At 40.1% G+C, this 20816-nt stretch overlaps 1 protein-coding gene across 1 annotated transcript in view; it reads left to right on the plus strand.

Annotated features, from left to right (window-relative positions):
- The window catches only part of LOC132819038 (laminin subunit gamma-1-like), a 72403-nt gene extending 52930 nt beyond the window's left edge, over positions 1–19473 (plus strand). The window contains exons 20-23 of the mRNA XM_060830313.1: positions 1320–1519; positions 4680–4838; positions 9855–9954; positions 13824–19473. Coding sequence (XP_060686296.1) covers positions 1320–1519; positions 4680–4838; positions 9855–9954; positions 13824–14077 — 713 coding nt within the window. The 3' untranslated portion in view covers positions 14078–19473. The remainder of the gene's footprint in view (positions 1–1319; positions 1520–4679; positions 4839–9854; positions 9955–13823) is intronic.
- Positions 19474–20816: the final 1343 nt, after the last annotated feature.

Here is a 20816-nt window from a genome sequence, read left to right on the forward strand (position 1 = left end):
TTTTAGAAAAACATTGTGATTGGGTAACGACTGTTTTATATCAGCATTTAGCCATCATTCCTTGTTTTTCTCTTGTAAGTTATTTCCTAGTTGTCTCAAATTATCAATAACAGATTTGCATCATATTGGATTCCATTCAAAGTGTAACTTTGACTATATGTACAAGCCTAATATTCGCAATGATATAAACATCATGGTTATTATTGATAAAATTTTTAAAAATACCAAATCTAGGGAGAATGCTGTGTCTTCTTGATAGATCATAAGAAAGTGTCTTAAGCAACAACCGTATCCATTTCCAGTGGAGACCAGTTGAAGATTTCATTCCAAAGAAACAATACAAGAGGCCACCCCATCCCCACACACCTTCCCTCCCCCAAAAAATCCCCATAATCATGCCCACTTCACAGATACAGGTGGCACGTTAAAATCCCTGTCACTGTCTCTTGGTTAGCTGTCTTGGAAGTTTGAGACTGAGAATAATGAGGATAGAAATCGATACTCCAAATGACCTCAAAGTGTGTAAGGCGAAAGTGGGTACTGCAGATGCTGGAGATTAGAGTCAAGATTAGAATGGTGCTGGAAAAGCGCAGCAGGTCAGGCAGCATCTGAGGAGCAGGAAAATCAACATTTCAGGCAGAAGTCATTCCTGATGAAGGGTTTTTGCCCGAAACGTCGATTGTCCTGTTCCTTGGGTGCTGCCTGGCCTGCTGTGCTTTTCCAGCACCACTCTAAATTTGACTCAAAGTGTGTAAGTCTGTCAGCAGGTACGAAGTGAGACATACCCTCCAAGTGAAAGGAAAAGAGAAAGCTATTGTAATCTGATCATTTATGTTACTCTATCTACTTTAAGTACAATATTTTCCATTTGTAGCATTATGGAAAAAATGGTTTTCTTGGCCCCTATATTCTTCTAATTCTATACTTTCAGTATTTTCTCATAACGGGTATTCTGGGCAGTGAAAGTGTTTGGTAGGAAGTGGCTTTGAGATTTGGGCTGAAGATACAGCACTAATGGAGCTTTGTCATCTATATAATGCGGGGTCACTTGTTGCTGACACCAGGTGCATGGCTTGGAAAATGTGCCATCCTACAGTGCTAACAGTGCACAAAAATAAATCAGTAGTATGTAATTTATCAAGAGAGAACAAGATGAGCAGACAAAATATTTTGTATTTAATCACAATGGATATCATTGCTTGTGACTCTGTCTTTTTGTTTGAGTAAAATATTAAATTAGATCTGAAGAATGTTGTCATTAAATGTGATGGTGTGAACTATTCCAATCTCATTAGATGTTGTTTGGTTTGATATTGCAGATTTTAACACAAGAGTGATCAGCAATAAAACAGCTGCTGAAAATGCTTTGAACAAAATACCTGATATCATCAAGACCATTGATGGTGCCAATATGAAAACTAGCCAGGCTGAGAGTCAACTGGGAAATGCAGGAACAACTGCCAATGAGGCACAGAGGAAAGCAAGGGAAACAAATACTATTGCTGCTGATGTTCTGAAGGTAAAATTATTTGAAACTCATTTTCGACTGCATTAGCAGCATGCAGTCAAATGTTAGCAACTTTAACCATCAATTTTGGAGCAAATAGGGTGCCTCGAAGATCAGCAAGGCAGCCTTTGTGTGGAGACACAGGAGATGGGGGAGATACTAAACGAGTATTTTACATCAATGTTTACTGTGGAGCAGGACATGGAAGATATAGAATGTGGGGAAATAGATGGTGACATCTTGAAAAATGTCCATATTACAAAGGAGGAAGTACTGGATGTCTTGAAATGCATAAAGATGGATAAATCCTCAGGACCTGATCACATGGACCCGAGAACTCTGTGGAATCTAGGAAAGATATTGCTGGGCCCCTTGCTGAGATATTTGTATCATAAATAGCCACAGGTGAGGCCAGAAGACTGGATGTTGGCTAATGTAGTGCAACTATTTAAGAAAGATGGTAAGGTTAAGCTAGGATACTATAAACCGGTGAGCCTGACATTGGTGTTGGGCAAATTGTTGGAGGGAATCCTGAGGGACAGGATTTGCATGTATTTGGAAAGGCAGGGACTAATTACGGATTGTCAACATAGCTTTGTGCATGAGAAATCAGATCTCATGAACTTGATTGAGTTTTTTGAAGAAGTAACAAAGAGGACTGATGAGGGCAGAATGGTCTATATGGACTTCAGTAAGGCGTTCGACAAGGTTCCCCATGGGAGACTGGTTAACAAGGTTGGATCTCATGGAATATAAGGAGAACTAGCTATTTGGATACAGAACTGCCTCAAAGGTAGAAGACAGAGGGTAATGGTGCAGGGTTGTTTTTTAGACTGGAGGCCTGTGACAAGTGGAGTGCCACAAGGATCGATGCTGGGTCCACTGCTTTTTCATCATTTATATAAATGATTTGGATATGAACATAAGAGGTACGATTAGCATGTTTATAGATGACATCAAAATTAGAGGTGTAGCGGACAGCAAAAATGATTACCTCAGCATACAATGGGGTCTTGATCAGGTGGGCCAATGGGTGAAGGAGTTGCAGATGGAGTTTCATTTAGATAAATATGAGGTGCTGCATTTTGGAAAAGCAAATCAGAGCAGGACTTATACATATAATAGTAAGGTCCTGAGGAGTGTTGCTGAACAAAGAGACCTTGGAGTGCAGGTTCATAGCTCCTTGAAAGTGGAGTCACAGGTAGATAGAATAGTGAAGAAGACGTTTGGTATGCTTGCCTTTATTGAGTACAGAAGTTGGGAGGTCATGTTGCGGCTGTGCAAGACATTGCTTAGGCCACTATTGAAATAATGTATGCAATTGTGGTCTCCTTGCTGCAGAAATGATGTTGTGAAACTTGAAAAGGTTCAGAAAAGATTTACAAGGATGTTGCCAGGGCTGGGGGGCTTGAGCTACACGAACAAGCTGAATAGGCTGGGACTATTTTCTCTGGAGCATCGGAGGCTGAAGGGTGACCTTATAAAGGTTTATAAAATCATGAGGGACATGGATAGGATAAATAGATAAGGTCTTTTCCCTGAGGAGGGATAGTCCAGAACTATAGGGCATAGGTTAGGGTGAGAGAGGAAAGATTTAAAAAGGGACCTAAGGGGCAGATTTTTCATACCAAGGATGGTGTGTGTACGGAATGAGCTGCCAGAGGAAGTGGTGGAGGCTGGTACAATTCCAACATTTAAAAGACAACCTGGATGGGTATATGAATTGGAAGGGTTTGAAAGGATATGGGCCAAATGCTTGCAAATGAAACTAGATTTATTTAAGATGTCTGATCGGAATGAACATGTTGGACCAAAGGATCTATTTCTATGCAGTATATCTCTATGACACTATAATTTTATATGTTCTAGGAATATGCCAGTGTCAAGTGGTGGCATGTATAGCTTGTGTGAAACTTCCTCAGTTTTGGCACAAGCTCCCAGGCAGTAAGAAGGGGGGCTTTGCAGGGCTGTGTTTATTGATGTTTTTTCTTGTGCCTCAGTCAATGCCTGGTCTATTTCCTTCCTTTACAGTTTGTAACAATTTGATACAATTGAGAGGGGGTTTACTGGGCTATTTCAGAGAGCAGTTGAGATTAAATCATAAAGAATGCTGTAGAAACTCAGCATATCTGGCACATCTGTGGAGAGAGAAACAGAATTAATATTTCAAATCCAGTATGACTCTCCTTCAGAATTGAAACATCAGGAATATTTGGTTGCCATAAAAGCCTCTCAGGTTCACTACTGTCCTTAAGCGAATTAAATTTGCCATTCTTGCCTGGTATGACTCCAGACTCAGCAATGTAGTAGGAAATGACCAATCAAGGGCAGTTTGCGAATTTACAACAGATCCTAGGATTCTTTGTCAGGAATGCCGACATCCTATAAAAGAGTGAAAAAAATTCCAGATTTAATAGCTGAACTTAAATTCCACCACCTGACCCACTGCAGTGAGATTTGAGCCAATATTCTGGACACTTGGATTACAACTTCAGTGAGATTGTCACCAAGACAACACCACCTCTGATTCTTCAATTGCTGGAAGGCAAGTTCACTCTGATGGAAAGGGTCCTTATTGGATATTGGGTGAGGACAGCCTCAGGAACATTTGAAATGCCGATTTGACTGCCATGCTCATCGCCTAGCCTCGTGTAATTCTTTCCCAGCATAAATCACCTCCTTCAGCAGAGAGGATTTTCTTTTAACATCTCCCTTGCAACTGAAAGTAACCTGGCAAAACTCCAGGATGTCAAACCAACCTACAATTTGCATTATTCAATCCTAGCTAGTTGTAATTCGTAGATGACAGTTCCAAGGTTAAAGAAGCACAGGAACCATCATGTTCCTTAAATTATGTAGCTATTTCTGACTGCAGCTTATCGTTGAATTCTTATTTATTTCCTTAGCATATACTTATTCAGCTGGTATTTTTAGAAAAATGCATAAACAAAGCAATTATGTCTGCTACAAATGCGATCTGAAATAAGGTATTCATTTTCATTCCTTCTGCACTGATATAATTTATCACTACAAAATCTTGTTGAGTGTGTCCTTCTGATTTATATTATCACTTGTTGCAGCCTGTATAATTTTTTGTCCAACTATCTCAGATTTTTATGTTGACAATTAACTTTAGCATGACCATTTGCTCTTGTTCCAATTCTACTAACAGGGAGCTGTGAAATCTTTAGATGATGCAGATATTGCACTAACTGATATTAGACGACTGGATGGTGAGGTGCAAGATGTGTTTGAGCAGCTGAGACATTTGCAGACAGATGTGGAGAACAAACAGAGATCAGTGGATGGAGATACTGTGATGGCAGAGATGGTGAGATCATTGTGGTGCAATTTATTCTAATTTACTGAAAGGTTTGCTTTTCATTCTATTCTTAAACTAAAAATATACTTGCTGTGATTTGTCTAATTGTTGGCTTGAGGGTCTGTCATTGGTCGCTGTCTAAGGGAAATACGTAACTCCAGGATAGGACAATACAATATTTGTAATCTGTAAGTCTTTGTATTTTAGCATTGAACTAGGTTGCAAAAGCAATGGGTTTGATTTGCAGAAATACAAATATTTGTTCTGAAGTGCAGTAGGCTTGTAAGTTTGTGAAAGCAAGGAATGCACATTGCTGCATCCAGCCTGCTGAAGAGACTAAGTTGTGATGGGTAAAACATTTTAAGGTTCTGGAATAGCATTTGTTAGAGCAGAAATATCAAAAATCAAAACCAGAAAGTAAGAATATCTGTAAAATAATATAATTCTGTTATTAAAGACCAAGGACAGAGACTCTGTCTGCTTTTGTGTTATTTGGTGGCACATGATGATTAGCTTCTTAGAGGTTCTCTAATGCTTCATGGTCTATCCTCTGAAGCTGAAGAAGTTTGTTAATGTTCCCTCCTATGAATTACAGTCATAGGACTACATTTTGGCAATCAAGGTGAGTAACTCAGGTTGGGAAAAACACCTCTTGGTAAACTATATACAAGTATTGATCTGGGCAGAAGATGGCTTTTAGATGCAGGATAAAATCAGGTCTACTAATCCAGAAGCCAGTATATTGGTGATCACAGGACAGTCAAATGCTGCGCTGGATGAGTCAGAATATCTTCAGTGTTCTGGTTTTCATTCTAGCCATTTTATGAGATATTGCAGTCTCTAGCTTCACTCCTCACACAACCTCACCACCTCCCCCCCACACACCCCCACCCCCCACAGCAAAGACAACTTTATATAGTCCTTTAAAAAGTCAATCAGTCATGTTAGGGTGGCACGGTGGTACAGTGGTTAGCACTGCTGCCTCACAGCGCCAGAGACCCGGGTTCAATTCCCACCTCAGGCAATTTTCTGTGTGAAGTTTGCACATTCTCCCGATGTCTGCATGGGTTTCCTCCAAGTGCTCCGGTTTCCTCCCACAGTCCAAAAATGTGCAAGTTAGGTGAGTTGGCCATGCTAAATTGCCTGTAGTGTTAGGCGAAGGGGTAAATGTAGGGGAATGGGTATGGTTGGGTTGCTCTTCGGAGGGTCAGTGTGGACTTGTTGGGCCGAAGGGCATGTTTTCACACTCCAAGTAGTCTAATCTAAGTCACGTCAAGGCCCTACATAATGTCCCTAACAAGTTATGTCCAGACACCCTTACACGTAATGTAAGACAATAACCAATGAGTTATATGATAGCAATGGCATATGTGGCCTTGCTAGGAGAAAAAAACACACACATTACTCAATTTTCTTTTGAAATAAAAGCTATTATCCTTTATTCTTATTAAAATGTCAATCAGACAGAACTGTTAAAGTAACAATGACAGGAGCCTCAGCCACTTCCCGGACAAAACAGATCACAACAAGAACAACCTTATATAGTCCTTTATAAAGTCAAACAGTCAAGGTCAACAATGCACATCATGCCTTTGCTCAAACCCTACTTCCTTCCCTGTGGCCTACCAGCCTCTATCCCCACTATCTGAGCTTCGGCCCTCACAGCCCCTATAACTGCTTACTGCTGAGCTATGACAATACATGCTGCCCCCTCAGCCACCACCCTTCTTCCTTACACCCTTCATGCATGGTCCAGGCTGAGATTAACTCAATGTTATCAGTGTCTTTTGGTGAATTCACTATTTCACCATCAAATGAATTACTGCATTACCTTCCTTCAAATACTTAATTCCCTATACAAACATTTCAAGTTACATTTCAAAGACTTGACAAGCATTTGAGATTGTCAGTAAAACTGCAGATTGATAGGATAATAGTTTGTAAAATCTGTCATGCAGCACTAATCTGAAAATGTCAAGCACCAGGCCTCTGTCAAATGATGAGTGACACAGCAATGCCTGTTTTTTCAATCGTGCAGGTATTTCTTCAAATATATGAAGGGCTGTAGCTTTAAGTGCCTTGACAGTTCTTTTGACAGCTCCATTGGTTTAATAAGTTTATTCTCTTCTGTGAGAATGGCAGGGACCGGATTCAGAGAGGTGGGAGGTAGAGGGGGATTTTCAGAATCGTACTTTAGCACCGTTTACACCCATGCTGTCAGAGTAACAATGCAAGTTAATTTCTGTTAATGTTTTCTCTGATTTTTGTCACTAAAACTTTCCCACCGTGGAAGCATAGAAACAGAACCATAGAAAATAAGAGCAGGAGAAGGCCATTTGGCTCTTCAATCCAGCTTTACACATCCAACTCAATGGCTGGATCCTGTTTACCACCACCCCCCCTCCCCGCCCACATATCCTTGAATCCTGTTAACCCCAAGTGCTATTTCTAACTCCTTCTCGGAATCATTGAATGCTTTGGCCTCAACTGCTTTCTGTCGTAGTGAATTCCACAGACTCACCATTTTGTGGGCAAAGCAATTTCTCCTTGTCTCAGTTCTGAACCATTTATCCCATATTCTTAGACTGTGACCATTTGTTTGGACTTCCCTGCCATCAGAAACATCCATCCTGCATCTAACCTGTCTAGTCCTGTACAATTTTGTAGGTTTCTAAGAGATTCCCCCCTCATCCTTCTGAACTCTTGCGAATATAATCCTAAGCAATTCAATCTCTCCTCATATTTCAGTCCTGCCATACCAGGAGTCAGTCTAGTAAACCTTTGCTGCACTCACTCTATAGCAACAGCATCCTTACCCAGATAAGGAGATGAAAACTGCACATAATATTCCTGGTGTGTCTTACCAACACCCTGTATCACTGCAGCAAGATACCCGTGCTCCTATTCTTGAATTCTTTCATTATAAGGCCAACATAACCATTTGCCTTCTTGACTGCTTGCTGCACATGCATACTTACCTTCAACTTGTGCATGAGGACTCCCAGGTCTCATTGTACCCTCCTGTCTCTCAATTTATAGCCATTCAAATAATCATCTGCCTTCCTGTTTTTTCTACCAAATCAGATAATTTCACGTTTACCCATATTTTACTTAATCCGCAATGCATTTTTCCATTCACTCAGCCTGTCCACATTACACTGAAGCATCTCTGCTCCTGTCCACAGCTCATCCCCTCGCCCAACTTTGTACCATCTGCAAACTGGAGATATTATATTTAATTCCTTCATCTAAATCGTTAGTATATTTTGTGACCAGCTGAAGTCCTACGGTACCCCACTAGTCACCGCCTGCCACAGTTTAATCTGACTCTTTGTTTCCAGTCTGCCAATCAGTTTTCTATCCATCTCCGTAAACTACTTCCAATCCCATGTGCACTAATCTCTTATCTGAAACTTTGTTAGAAGTCTTCTGTAAGTCTAAACCATTTCTTGCCTTCATCAACTTCACTAGTTGCATCCTCAAAGTATTCCAGTAGATTTGTGAAGCATTATTTCCCTTTTGTAAATCCATGCTGACTGGCTGATTCTGCCACTGTTTTCCAAGTGGTCAGCTATTAATCCTTTTATATTGAACTCAAACATTTTCCCCACTTCTGACATCAGTCTGGATTATCTTGGAGTGACCTAATATGTTTTTTGAACAAGGGTTTTACATTTGCTGCTTTCCAAACCTCTGGTACCTCCTTGCTATCTCGGGAAGATTGTAAAATTATGGCAAACCCTCCATTAACTTCACTCCCTGTTTGCAACTAGCAAACTGGGGTGAGATATATCTGGACCAGATGACTTACTCATGACATCTGCCTATCAATTTCACCAGCATCTCCTCCCGCCCCCCCTCCCCATCCACTGCCTCTATTATTGCTTTATCAGCATCCTCCTCTTTAATAAACACTAATACAAAGTATTAATGAAAACATTTTAGCCTTCCTTCTGTTTTCTTATCTCTTGGCATCACAGACTAACATCTCTAATCCACCACCATCTTTCAAAATCTGAATGTGGCTAACAATGTGAAAATGACCAGATAATCTGTTTTGTGATGTTGATTGAGGTATAGATATTAGATAGGACACTGGGATAACTCAGTAGATGTGAAGCTGAAAGAGCACAGCAGGTCTGACAGCATCTGAGGAGCAGGAAAGTCAATGTTTCAGCCCAAAACCCTTCATCGGGACTGGAGGAAAACTTCAAGGTGGGCATTCTTAGAAGAGTGTTGGTTTTCTGTGACTAGGAGACAGTAAGGGCTGAGATGTTGGAAGCCAAAGTCAGTAGATGTGAGCTGGAAAAGGACAGCCGGTCAGACAGCATCAAGGAGCAGAAAAGTCAATGTTTTGGGCGGAAACCCTTTGTTAGGGCTTTCCTGCTCCTCAGCTGCTGTCTGACTGTCTGTCCTTTTCCAGCTCACATCTACTGACTCTGGTTTCCAGCGTCTGTAGTCCTTACTGTCTCTTAGTCACTGGAATAACTCCCCTGCTTGTCTGTGAAATAGTACCATGGAGTCTTTTACATCTACCTGAGCAGTTTAATGTATCAATAAAACGACAGCACCTCTGTATTTCCTCAGTTCAACACTGGAATATCAGCTTTATTTTTAAGCAATCAAACCATGGAATTGGAACCTCTTTAATTCCCCCATCTTTCCCTTTCCATGGAATGAAGGTGAAGGTTTTTATGGGAGGATTATTCTGTAACTAATGGCATTCCCTGTTATTTCAATGTTCGCATATGATGCTAAGCAGTAAACATTGACAGGATGTTTAACAATGGATGGTGAAGTCTGCTCTGTCTTTGCTCTTCTGGGTTTTTATTTGGAGTGAGTATCAGATATTGGTTAAGAACAGGAGCCAAAGTTTAGCTTTCTTTCCTTAAACCCCATTGTGCTAACATCATACTCATTCTTCCCATGGAACAAAGTAGGCCGTTTGACCAAATGAGTAACTGTTTTACTCTGTACCTGTTACCACAAGGCTCAGGGTGCTTATTCTTCCATTTACTGTTCCAGATCGCAGGCAATGTAAATGATGCAACCATGAATGTAGCAGATACACAGAATTCCATTAAAGGAACAATGGATTTGATCAGCAACCTACTGATTTCGATGGGTGAGTATGACAAATTTCAGAACTGAACAAGAGTCTGTAGCGATAATGCAAACTCAGCATACATTAAGTGCTTGGAAACAAAAAGATTAATCAAAAGCTTTCTGAAAAATGCATGACTTTTTAAAATCCTTGAACGTCTGCCATTACTGGCATTAGTGAGGGGACAGGCAAAGACTCTAAAGACCTCTGTAGAACCTGTTGCATCACATTCAAGTTTAATTCTGGGTCTTTTGGGAGCATTTGGAATAGGTATTGGATCGAGTCAGGTATTGTGTATCAGGGTCATCGGAGTGCCTAGGTAGCTATTTAAAAGGCTCATTGGGACTTCATCCTCATTGTTTTCTTATATTTTAAACTCTCTAGTCCTCATCGTTAACCTTCCCATTTAATCCATTTGTCAGCTCCATGTCAATACATGCCACTACCTGCCCCCTATTGGTCTCTCATATTCTAACTGGTTATGCATGCCTCCACCAATGGCCCCTATACCTTTCATGCCAACTCTTTCATTCCCCCTCCGTACATTCTGTGCAGAACTAATTAACCTTTCGAAAACTGCAGACAGTATAACCTTCTAAAAGCGGTGTGCTTTTCCAGCACCACACTTTTCAAACCTAAAATGCGAAATAATTAGACCTTAAAGTATGAAAAGCAGAAGCTAATAGCCCCATTATGCATGTTTGGCTGAGAGTCCAGGATCCCATAAACATCTTAACTTGTTTTACACAGTCGAAAGAAAATAAATCATTACCTGATTAAAAACTCAATGGCTTTATAATAAGCTTTTTCTTCAGTGAACTGTTTTGTTAATGGCTCAATGTTTATTTTCATAAGGTAGAGATTTCAGGTGCTATAGCTTCTGACATTGACACTTTAAGGGTCTGGTGGATTGACACTTGGTTGGAGCAAAAGCAAATTTTTAAAAGAAATATAAGAATAGAAATTTCTTCAGTTCAACACATGGCATTTTTACTGTAGGATTGATTGGTCCAATTATAGAGGGTATAACTGGAGAATGGACATGCAAGTGCCTTGAATTACCATGGAGGCTATGAGGGGCCTTTAGGGTGGGTGCAGGCATGAGTTGGCATGGAAGGTAACAGATAGGGTCTTTTCACCTTGTCTTATAAATGCTCCAATATCTAGACTTTGTTTCCTGAAATTGTGATTCAAGAGTTATTTATAAACTTGCCCAACTCCAGGACAACTTCAGAGGATTAGGGTATATGATGGCCATGTTCTAATTACAGGGTGCAACCTTACTACTTGGACTGTAATCCTGCCCCATTGAAAGTTACATGTGCCAGGAATGGGATGCAAATTCAGAATTGGGCCCAGGGTGTCTTTTTAAAGTTCCAATCTGTCGCCCCAAACCCAGCAGTGAGAAGCATGATAGTTCAAGACCGACTCTCTATGTGTTTGTTTTTGTTTTTAAAAAGGCTGATTTTAAATGGATTGACAGAGGGTAGATAGTAACCCACTAATATTTAACTAATATAGAAGATGAACTAAACTGAAATGAAGCACTGTACATAAAGAGTATACAGCATGATTTACTAACTGAAAGAATAGAGCATGATTCACTAACTGATGCAATCTCCATATAATTTAGCACATTGCACAATAACAGATTCTTGTCCTGTTAGAAACTTGAACCTGAGTTTTAGTTCCATCTAGGGCAGGATTAATTACATGCCTGTGCCCTGATGTCTGCTGGATACATTCCAATGCACAGTCTGTTCCAGGTCTTTGACGCTATTCCAAGACCATGACATTGCCCATTAATAGCCTCATGTTGAATCTCTCACTGGCTTTTTTTTTTGTGCATCCAAGTGGAAAAGTGTTCAGCATCAGCTTTGAATTGGCTTGGGAATTCTGGCATTTTGCTGCCACTGTGCCACTAAAGTGCAGTATTCACCATGCTGCTCTGTTATTTCAACACACACAATGCAGATTTGAGGCGGAGGTGCACAGCAATGTATTGATTAGTTTGAATGCTGGTTTTGCTAACCTATACAAAACAAAGCTGTCATGGATCTTGTACAGTGCCAACACAGGATGACATCCTGAAAGTTTCAGAATGTATATTTCAACATCTCAGAGTGCACCAATATCTTGACAGTAGCAGATGGAGTTTACTTGCGAAGTGTTGCATTTTGGAAAAGCAAATTAGAGCAGGACTTATACACTTAAGCTCCTAGGGAGTGTTGCTGAACAAAGTGATCTTGGAGTGCAGGTTCATAGTTCCTTAAGTATTCAATTAGATTATTTACAGTGTGAAAACAAGCCCTTTGGCCCAACAAGTCCACACCGACCCGCAACCCACCCATACCCCTACATCTAACACTATGGGTAATTTAGCATGGCCAATTCACCTGACCCGCACATCTTTGGGAGGAAACCCACGCAGACACGGGGAGAATATGCAAACTCCACACAGTCAGTCACCTGAGGCAGGAATTGAACCCGGGTCTCTGGCGCTGTGAGGCAGTAGTGCTAACCACTGTGCCACTGTGCTGCCCAAGTAGAGTCACAGGTAGATAGGATAGTGAAGAAGGCTTTCAGTGTGTTTGCCTTTATTGGTCAGAGTATTGAATGTAGGAATTGGGTGGTCATGTTGCAGCTGTACAGGACATTGATTAAGCCACTTTTAGAATATTGCATGCAGTTCTGGTCTCCCTGCTATAGGAAGGATGTTGTGAAACTTGAAAGGGTTCAGAAAAGATTTACAAGGATGTTGCTAGGGTTGGAGGATTTGAGCTACAGGGAGAGACTAAATAGGCTGGTGCTATTTTCCCTGGATTTTCAGAGGTTGAGGGATGACCTTATAGAAGCTTATAAAATCATGAGGGGCGTGGATAGGGTAAGTAGACAGGTCTTTTCTCCAGGGTGGGGCAGTCCAAACTAGAGGGCATCGGTTTTAAGGTGAGTGGGGAAAGATTAAAAAGGTCCTAAGGGTCAATGTTTTCACAGAGGGTAATGCGTGCATGGACTGAGCTGCCAGAGGAAGTCGTGGAGGCTAGTAAATTGCAACATTTAAAAGGCATCGGGATAGGTGTATGAATAAGAAGGGTTTACAGGGATATGGGCCAGGTGCTGGCAAATGTTACTAGATTAGGTTAGGATATCTAGTGTTAGGACGGGGCTACCGTCCCGTGTTCGTTTGAAGGAGAGAGAGACACAGGATCTGATTCAAAATATAAGCTGATTTAATGAGAGAGCCGTACACAGGACATGCAGTGAGATATTTACTCTTCACTGGAGAAGGCGCGTTCTGATCTATTGTTCTCTTTGTCTAGCTTTTAGCCCCTCACATCCCAGTGCTACATCCTTATTTGGTAAGAAGCGGTATTCTCTAATAGTATTGGTTCCAGAAGAGATAAGATTCAGTTACCTCAGTATGAGCTACGTGCAATCTAACACGGTTTCAATGTCCTGTTATCTGTTCACCCTCCCTGTGGCCCCATTATGCCATCAGTGTTTCAGTCTGTTCTTAGTGTAACATAATGGCTTACTGTTGTCTAGTGAAGCTAACAGTTTCCAGACTTGCTAGTACTACCTTACGTGAGCACTACCTAACAATAAAGTTTCTGAACACAACCTACCCTTAATAATGCTTCCTAACACTAGTTGAGACAGACGAATTGGACCAAAGGGTTTGTTTCCATGCTGTACATCTCTATGACCCTATGTCTCTATTTTAGAGTGTGCAAAACCAGCCTGTGAAATCTTGACTTGATAATCTTTATTATTATTGCTTAAGTATCCATACCTTCACAGATATCTTTCTATTTCATAACTGTTCTTTCTTCTTATAGACTATTATGGTCATGAAAGCACTGTTTAAATCAATGCTCTCTCTTTTACAGGTAACTCAGCTGAGATTGATGCCACCAACTTACAACGTATAGAAGCTTCTCTACAAATCTCTAAAGACCAATTGACAAATGAGCTTCAATTGAAGCAACAAGAATTGCAGGAAGCTTCCAGAGAACAAAAAGAAGCATTAGCAGCTTATGATCAAGATATTGAGGACATTCGTGAAGCTATTAAAAACCTAGAAAACATTAGCAACACTTTACCTCTTGGATGCTTCAATACTGCAGCCAATGAAACGCCCTAAGGGCTTGACCTCTTCTGACAGAAGTTGTACTGCTAAAATTAATTACAAAAAGTTTCTGTTTTAAGAAAATCCTCAGCAAAAGACATTCTATGCAACACTTTACCAGCATCAGACAGACAGATAAGACATGAATACAGTAACAGTCTTTGCAATAATAATTACTTTTAAGTTGATACTTGATTGAATTAGATACCAATTTCGCCATGTCCTTTCCATTACATATTCTATGTCGCATGTGTTGCACTATTGCTATGGTGTTATATTCGACTATTCCCACTCATGTCTAACCAGGTTGCAGTAAAAAGAAAATAATTTATTTTTCAGAGGTAGTCAGTATAAGAAACCAGACCAGATATTCATGATCAATTTTTCATATATTCAAAATTCTGCAGTGTTGCAAGTGATAGTTTACAGCTGCTGGGTCTGTGATGTATGAAGGCAATACAAAACAGTATTGCTTGTTTCAATGCCATACCTGTGCATTTATTCTGACACTATCATTAATATTTGAAATCCACCTCTTACAACAGTAGCTAAAAGCCAACATGTCTCATAAAATGCAGTCTGGCTCCTTTGGCGGCCTATGGATTATTTGTACAGAATTGGCTGCTCTAACGGCTGCTGTTATCATGCTGTCTGTGTGAATTGTAAGAGTGGCCAGTACTAAAAACCGATTTAACAAGGACAGCCAAAATGTGGGTGGCATGGTGACACAGTGGTTAGCACTGCTGCCTCACAACACCAGAGACCCGGGTTCAATTCCCACCTCAGGCAACTGACTGTGTGGAGTTTGCACATTCTCCCCGTGTCTGCGTGGGTTTCCTCCGGGTGCTCCGGTTTCCTCCCACAGTCCAAAGATGTGCGGGTCAGGTGAATTGGCCATGCTAAATTGCCCGTAGTGTGAGGTAAGGGGTAAATGTAGGGGTATGGGTGGGTTGCGCTTCGGCGGGTCAGTGTGGACTTGTTGGGCCGAAGGGCCTGTTTCCACACTGTAAGTAATCTAATCAGAATAACTCTTAGAAATCTACTGTACTTATTGGAAGTTGACTGGACTAGTTGGGATGCAGTGAGGAGGAGGAAGGAGAGGGGAAGAGAAATCAGCCAAGTTTCCTTTCCTGATTGCGACCTATTTCCAGATTTGTTTTATTCTTTATAAAATGTAGATGCTGCTGTCAAAACCAACATTTGTTGTCCAATACCATTGCCCCTATGGCTGACTGACTCCATTGATGTCCCCCCCCCACACACTAAGGCGTGGAAAGTAGCCACCCTAAGTGAATTATGGGAAACCTACTGGTTCCTGGAGAGTTGCTGCCAAATGAATTTCAGAAACAAGGCAACATTGGAGTCAGGTGGAGAAAATGCAAGAAATGAAAATTGGTGAAAACTTTGCCCCACACAGGCTTCACTGGTTTCACTGTTTAAACCTCGTGTAGACTGACTGCTTTAGTCTTTACCCAAAACATTGTTTTTTATTAAATTTGCAAAATCAACTAAAATCTAACCAATCATTGAAATGCAGCATTTTAGGCACATGACTCTCAGCTGATTTATCTCCTAAAACATATTTCTGAGATTTTAAACCTCCAGCCCCAAAGATAGATTTGGTGGCAAGTTTGCTTCTGCATTTCATTCGCTGCTCCAAGTTTTGCCCTCTTCTTTTTCTTCTTCCTCTGAAGGCAGAGAAACAACTAGTTAGGCCTCCTGCAGACTGTATGGGATTGCATATTGCTGCAACATGAACTCCAACCTAAGTGTAGAGACAAACAAGGTTATATGGAAGGGTGGAAAATAGGAGTTAATGGTTTGATTCAATACTGAGATGAAACATAAATTATGGGAATGGAAATTCAGCCTGACACTAACCAAAGGGTGGTCGTTCATCTGTAACTCATGCAGGTTTTACATTCTAGATATTTAGACAGACCAGAAAGTGACTGAATATATGAATGTTGTAACGCATGTTTTATATCAGGACAATTGTTCGAGAATGTATCTTTCTGTCTATCTATCTATCTATCTAATTTTTTAATATATATAGAAGCAAATAGACTGACTTGTATTTTGACTATTTTGACCACTGAGTGCATATTTTGTTAGAAATTTTAGGTCAATGCTGATTATGAGTGGCTTGGAGTGGAGCTTGCAGGTGGTGGTACTCCCATGTATCTGTTGTCCTTGTCCTTCCAGGTAGAAGATTAATGCAGAAGTGTTCTGACACACTTTACCCACTGAACTCAATTAGAACAGAGGAATTATGAGATGGAAAATGGCCGATTACATTTAGTTTGCCGTCTAGTGTCATGATTTAATGATAGTAGAGTTAATGATTAATGAAAGAATTCAATCTCTTGCTATGTATAGTAAAGCCAGAGATAATGAGGGAGACTCTGTGATGGATGATTAAGAGCTAAAAATCCAAAATTGCCATCCATCTGCACAAATTGCAAATGAAACTCATTACATTTATAGAGGAGTTTAGTTTTTCACATGGACCAAATTCTGAGAGACAACACATTCTCCTCCTGTCACCACACAGCTAACATTACATTTTGTCCAGCCCATCTACCAGATGTTCATAGCCAGAGCTATGTCTTAATTGCTGATGATATCCCTCTTGTCATCCTTTCTACTTAAATCTTTACTACTGAAAATATAACAAATCTTCAATAGCAAGGAAACAAAAGGGGCTGATTAGAGAGATTAGATTAGATTAGCTACAGTGTTGAAACAGGCCTTTTGGCCCAACAAGCCCACACTGACCCTCTGAAGAGCAATGTATTTATATGTTAGTAAAATTGTAGATGCTTTCACAATATGTTTATAATGTTACTATCCACACTGATGAGAGTTATTCCTCTCTTAGCAATATTTAGTCATTTAGCATCCACCTGCTTGTCTTCTAGTACCATAGTTTGGAAAGGCAACACAATTTCTAGTATATGTATGTAAACATTTGCAGGGGCATAGGAATGAGTAGAGAGTTGGGACTAATTGGACTGTTCTTTTTTAGAGCTAACATAGATACAATGGGTCAAATGACCTTCTTTGGTGCTGAATGCTTATGTTCCTTTGGAGCTGGAATATTAGTCAATAGTCAAGTGGAAGCAGGGAAAATGGATTGAGATTGGGAAACCTGGAAGAATATGTTCCATTCGTGCCCTATTAAATATATTTTCTCTGTTCTAAACCAATTGAAGGGTTATGTAGCTAACAACAGGCCTTTACCAAATCTGTAACCAGGGAATATAAAGGAGGAAATTTGGGGTCAGAGGCCAGGATTTAGTTGGTGTGGGGATTAGAGGTGTGTCTGAGATCAGGAATTGGGGTGGCATAACGTGGGTAATTGAAAGCATCATTGACAAGGCTGGAGGCTTCAGGGCGATCAGAAGGGCTGTACGGAGACGCCAATCTTGTGGATTTAGCAATGCCCATAGTCTGGTAGATTATAAGTATAAAAGATGTGAATCTTAGGTCAGACATTGCATTTTAGATGTGAGGCCTTGTTCGGAGTCTGTCTGTCTGTGTCCTAACCTGGAGCCAGATTGGTTTTATTTCCAAAGTATGAATTTATAAAATGCCACATTGAGCAACTCTCTACCGGTTGTGTACTTTTTGAACAAAATAGAATGTATCTGCAATACAAATTTGCAAATGCAAATTCACCCCATAGACTTCTATGTATATATGTGTGTGAGGGGGAGAGAGAGTGTGTGTGTTCGTGTGTGTGTGAGGAAGAGAGAGAGAGAGAGAGTACATGAGAGAGAAGTGAACTAGTTGGAGGAGGTTTAGAGTTAGGATTCAGATTTTGAACACTTTAACCTTTTAACCAACCCAAATTCTCCATTCTTTTACTTAAAATTAATCTCTTGTCTTTATGTTAATTCTGCAAAGATTGGATTCACCACGATACAAAATGTAACTTTTTGGCCACTTCCTGTGATCTGAGCCTGTATCAATAAAGACTGTGCTAATTCTTGTAACTTTAAAATTTAAAAACTGGTGTCATAAATGAATAACTCAGTTGTTGCAAATTTTCTTAAAAAGAAGACAATAATTTGCTATGTCTAATGTTATCTTGTTTAGAATTGGTTTTGAATAGGTTATTTCCTTTCACAGAATTAAGCTCGCATCTTGTGTTTAGGCTAACTTTCTATTCACATACCCAGACACAATGATCAGGAACCACCTAAAATATTCTGTCTCTTGGCTGTTTTGATGTGTATGATTTTCTGAGACTTGTTAATAGGTTCTAGAAAACTGAGTCAATTTTATCTCACTGACTACCCTCCAATTGTGAAACACTGAATGAAATGAAACATGCACATTTTTTTCATTTATGACACCCTTAAGATATCCAAATTTTTTTTATGACCAAAGGATTATGCTCCAAGCACATTCTGTATAGGAGAAAGTGAGGACTGCAGATGGTGGAGATCAGAGTCAAGAGTGTGGTGCTGGAAAAGCATAGCAGGTCAGGCAGCATCCGAGGAGCAGGAGAATCAAAGTTTTGTTCGACATTCATGCTAATGAAGAGCTTATGTCCAAAATATCGATTCTCCTGCTCCTCATATGCTGCCTGACCTGCTGTGCTTTTCCAGCACCCCACTCTTAACATAGTCTGTGTAGAAAGAGTAAGACTCTGCTGCATAAATCTAGATATTTACCCACACACATTTCTTTGTTAGGTACTGATGCCCTTGTTTTGTAGCAGGCTTGGAAAAGCTGGATTCGTTCTCCTCCAGTTCTCTTCCTTTTTGTAATTAGCAACTTGAACCTTCCAGTGCAAGTTGACTTCAGGAAAGTTGGATTATTTGTAGTAAAATGTGAAACATTTTCATAGATTTTCTTATTTATTTTGAGATGACTATCACTTTGTTTTATGTTATTGGATTAATTAAAAGCCTTGCTAGTTATGAATCTGGAGAGCTGGACACTCTTCATTTGTTTCAATAACATTGAGAAGGTATAGCCTTTCAGTAAATTAGTTTGAAGTGTTTTTGTTTGTTGCCAAAATACAGTATCACATTGAAGTACATAAATAAAGGTATGACTGGTACATTCTTGCAACATTTGTATAATGCTAATTTCTTAAAATAGGTATTTCTTAGCAAAGATGGACCTTCTAATGACTGGGTACAATTTTTTAAAAACCATTACATCAAAATAAACCAGTTGTTGAATAACATTTTCACTGTAATTGTAACGAATAAGTAGCAATATGTTATCTTTAATTCATAACCAAATAGCTACATTGCACTGCTGGAATCTAACTTGTGCTTTCTGCATGAAGACTATATGCCTTATTTAAGTATCTCAGTATTAACTGAGTTTGGAACCATTTTTACTTTGAAGTATTTGAAGACATTCATTTGCAAATGATTAATTATTCTTAGTTCCCTGATCATTTTCAAATAAAAATTATTTTAAAACCTGATTCTGCATTTTGATTTCAACTTTTGAAAAGCTGTCTGTTAGAAAATGGTTTGGTATTGGTACGTTAGACTGAATCTTATGTTTTTGTTTGGTCAAGGTAGAGTGGTGTTGAGTTATTTGGAAGGATTCTTGCCATGGAGCCTAATGGGTTTCCATGCTGTCCCTTACCAAACTTGTCTCATGAACTAACTTCCACAGTGCCCCTCACATCCAATCCATTTTGTCCCATTGAAGACCGTGGAGGCCACGTCAGTGAATATTTTAAAGAAAGAAAGACTTCACTTTCTGGTGGTTAAAGGGGTATGGAGAGAGAGTGCCATTGATGTAGCGTATCGGCCATGATTGCATTGAACAACAGTATGGGCTGAATGACCCATTCCTGCTCCTATTTTCTATGTTTCTATATTCTTTGAGATGAAGAGAAGAAGATTACTTGAGAAAAGTTGTCATGGGTCATGGAAGACTACCTTCCATAAATCTCACTCAACTAAACAATTTGAAAAGAAAATTGAACATTCAATCCCTAGTTCTATTCACACTGCGTTTCTGCTTTTAGTGTTATTCTGATTCCGCATTGTTTTTGTCACACTGTCACGTCAGTGTGATGTTTGTACTTGATACGAAACAGTTCCAGGTACCTGCTCAGAATTGCTGTTGGATTTCAGGTGGCTGTTAGACCCTTTTTTGTCTGATGTTCAGATTGGCAGTCGTTCAGGATCTGTTCCCTTAACAGATCTGCACCATATATCACAAGAGGGGCAGGGATGGAGACTAAACAGATGTATCAGATAGTTCAGCTGGACAGCATGCTCACTTGCTGACACCATGTTGCCTTGGAACAATTTTCTGTGGCTGGATCAGGTGCTGAAGGGCTACCCTCCCCCACCCCAATTCCAAGCAGCATATGGAGAATTAATTAAAGATGAATAAAATGTGCTATGGAATCCATGGATCATGTGTATATTTGTTGTAGGCAATCGCACCCACTTTTGAGTTGTAAAAAAAATCTTCTGTTGTGCTTATCATTGCAATTCAGTCTTACATTCCCGATCTTGCAGTATCTGGGACTTGGGCATCTCAGAGGATCTCCTCATGAGTCTGCTGCTGGGTCTGTCCAGGCGGGTTATAAACATGTCCAGGCAGCGGGCTGTGGCTTGGGTTATTTCTGCAGACTATCTACTTCTCTTTCCTGGTTCCATTCATGCCATGGAAAAAGAGCATATGATGTCTGTCAATGCTCTCGATGCCTTTAGGGAGGAGGGCACTGCAGGGTGTAAAATACTTCATCTCCCCCTCCAACTCC

This window comes from Hemiscyllium ocellatum, chromosome 9 (assembly GCF_020745735.1).
Source record: "Hemiscyllium ocellatum isolate sHemOce1 chromosome 9, sHemOce1.pat.X.cur, whole genome shotgun sequence".
Lineage (NCBI taxonomy): Eukaryota > Metazoa > Chordata > Chondrichthyes > Orectolobiformes > Hemiscylliidae > Hemiscyllium > Hemiscyllium ocellatum.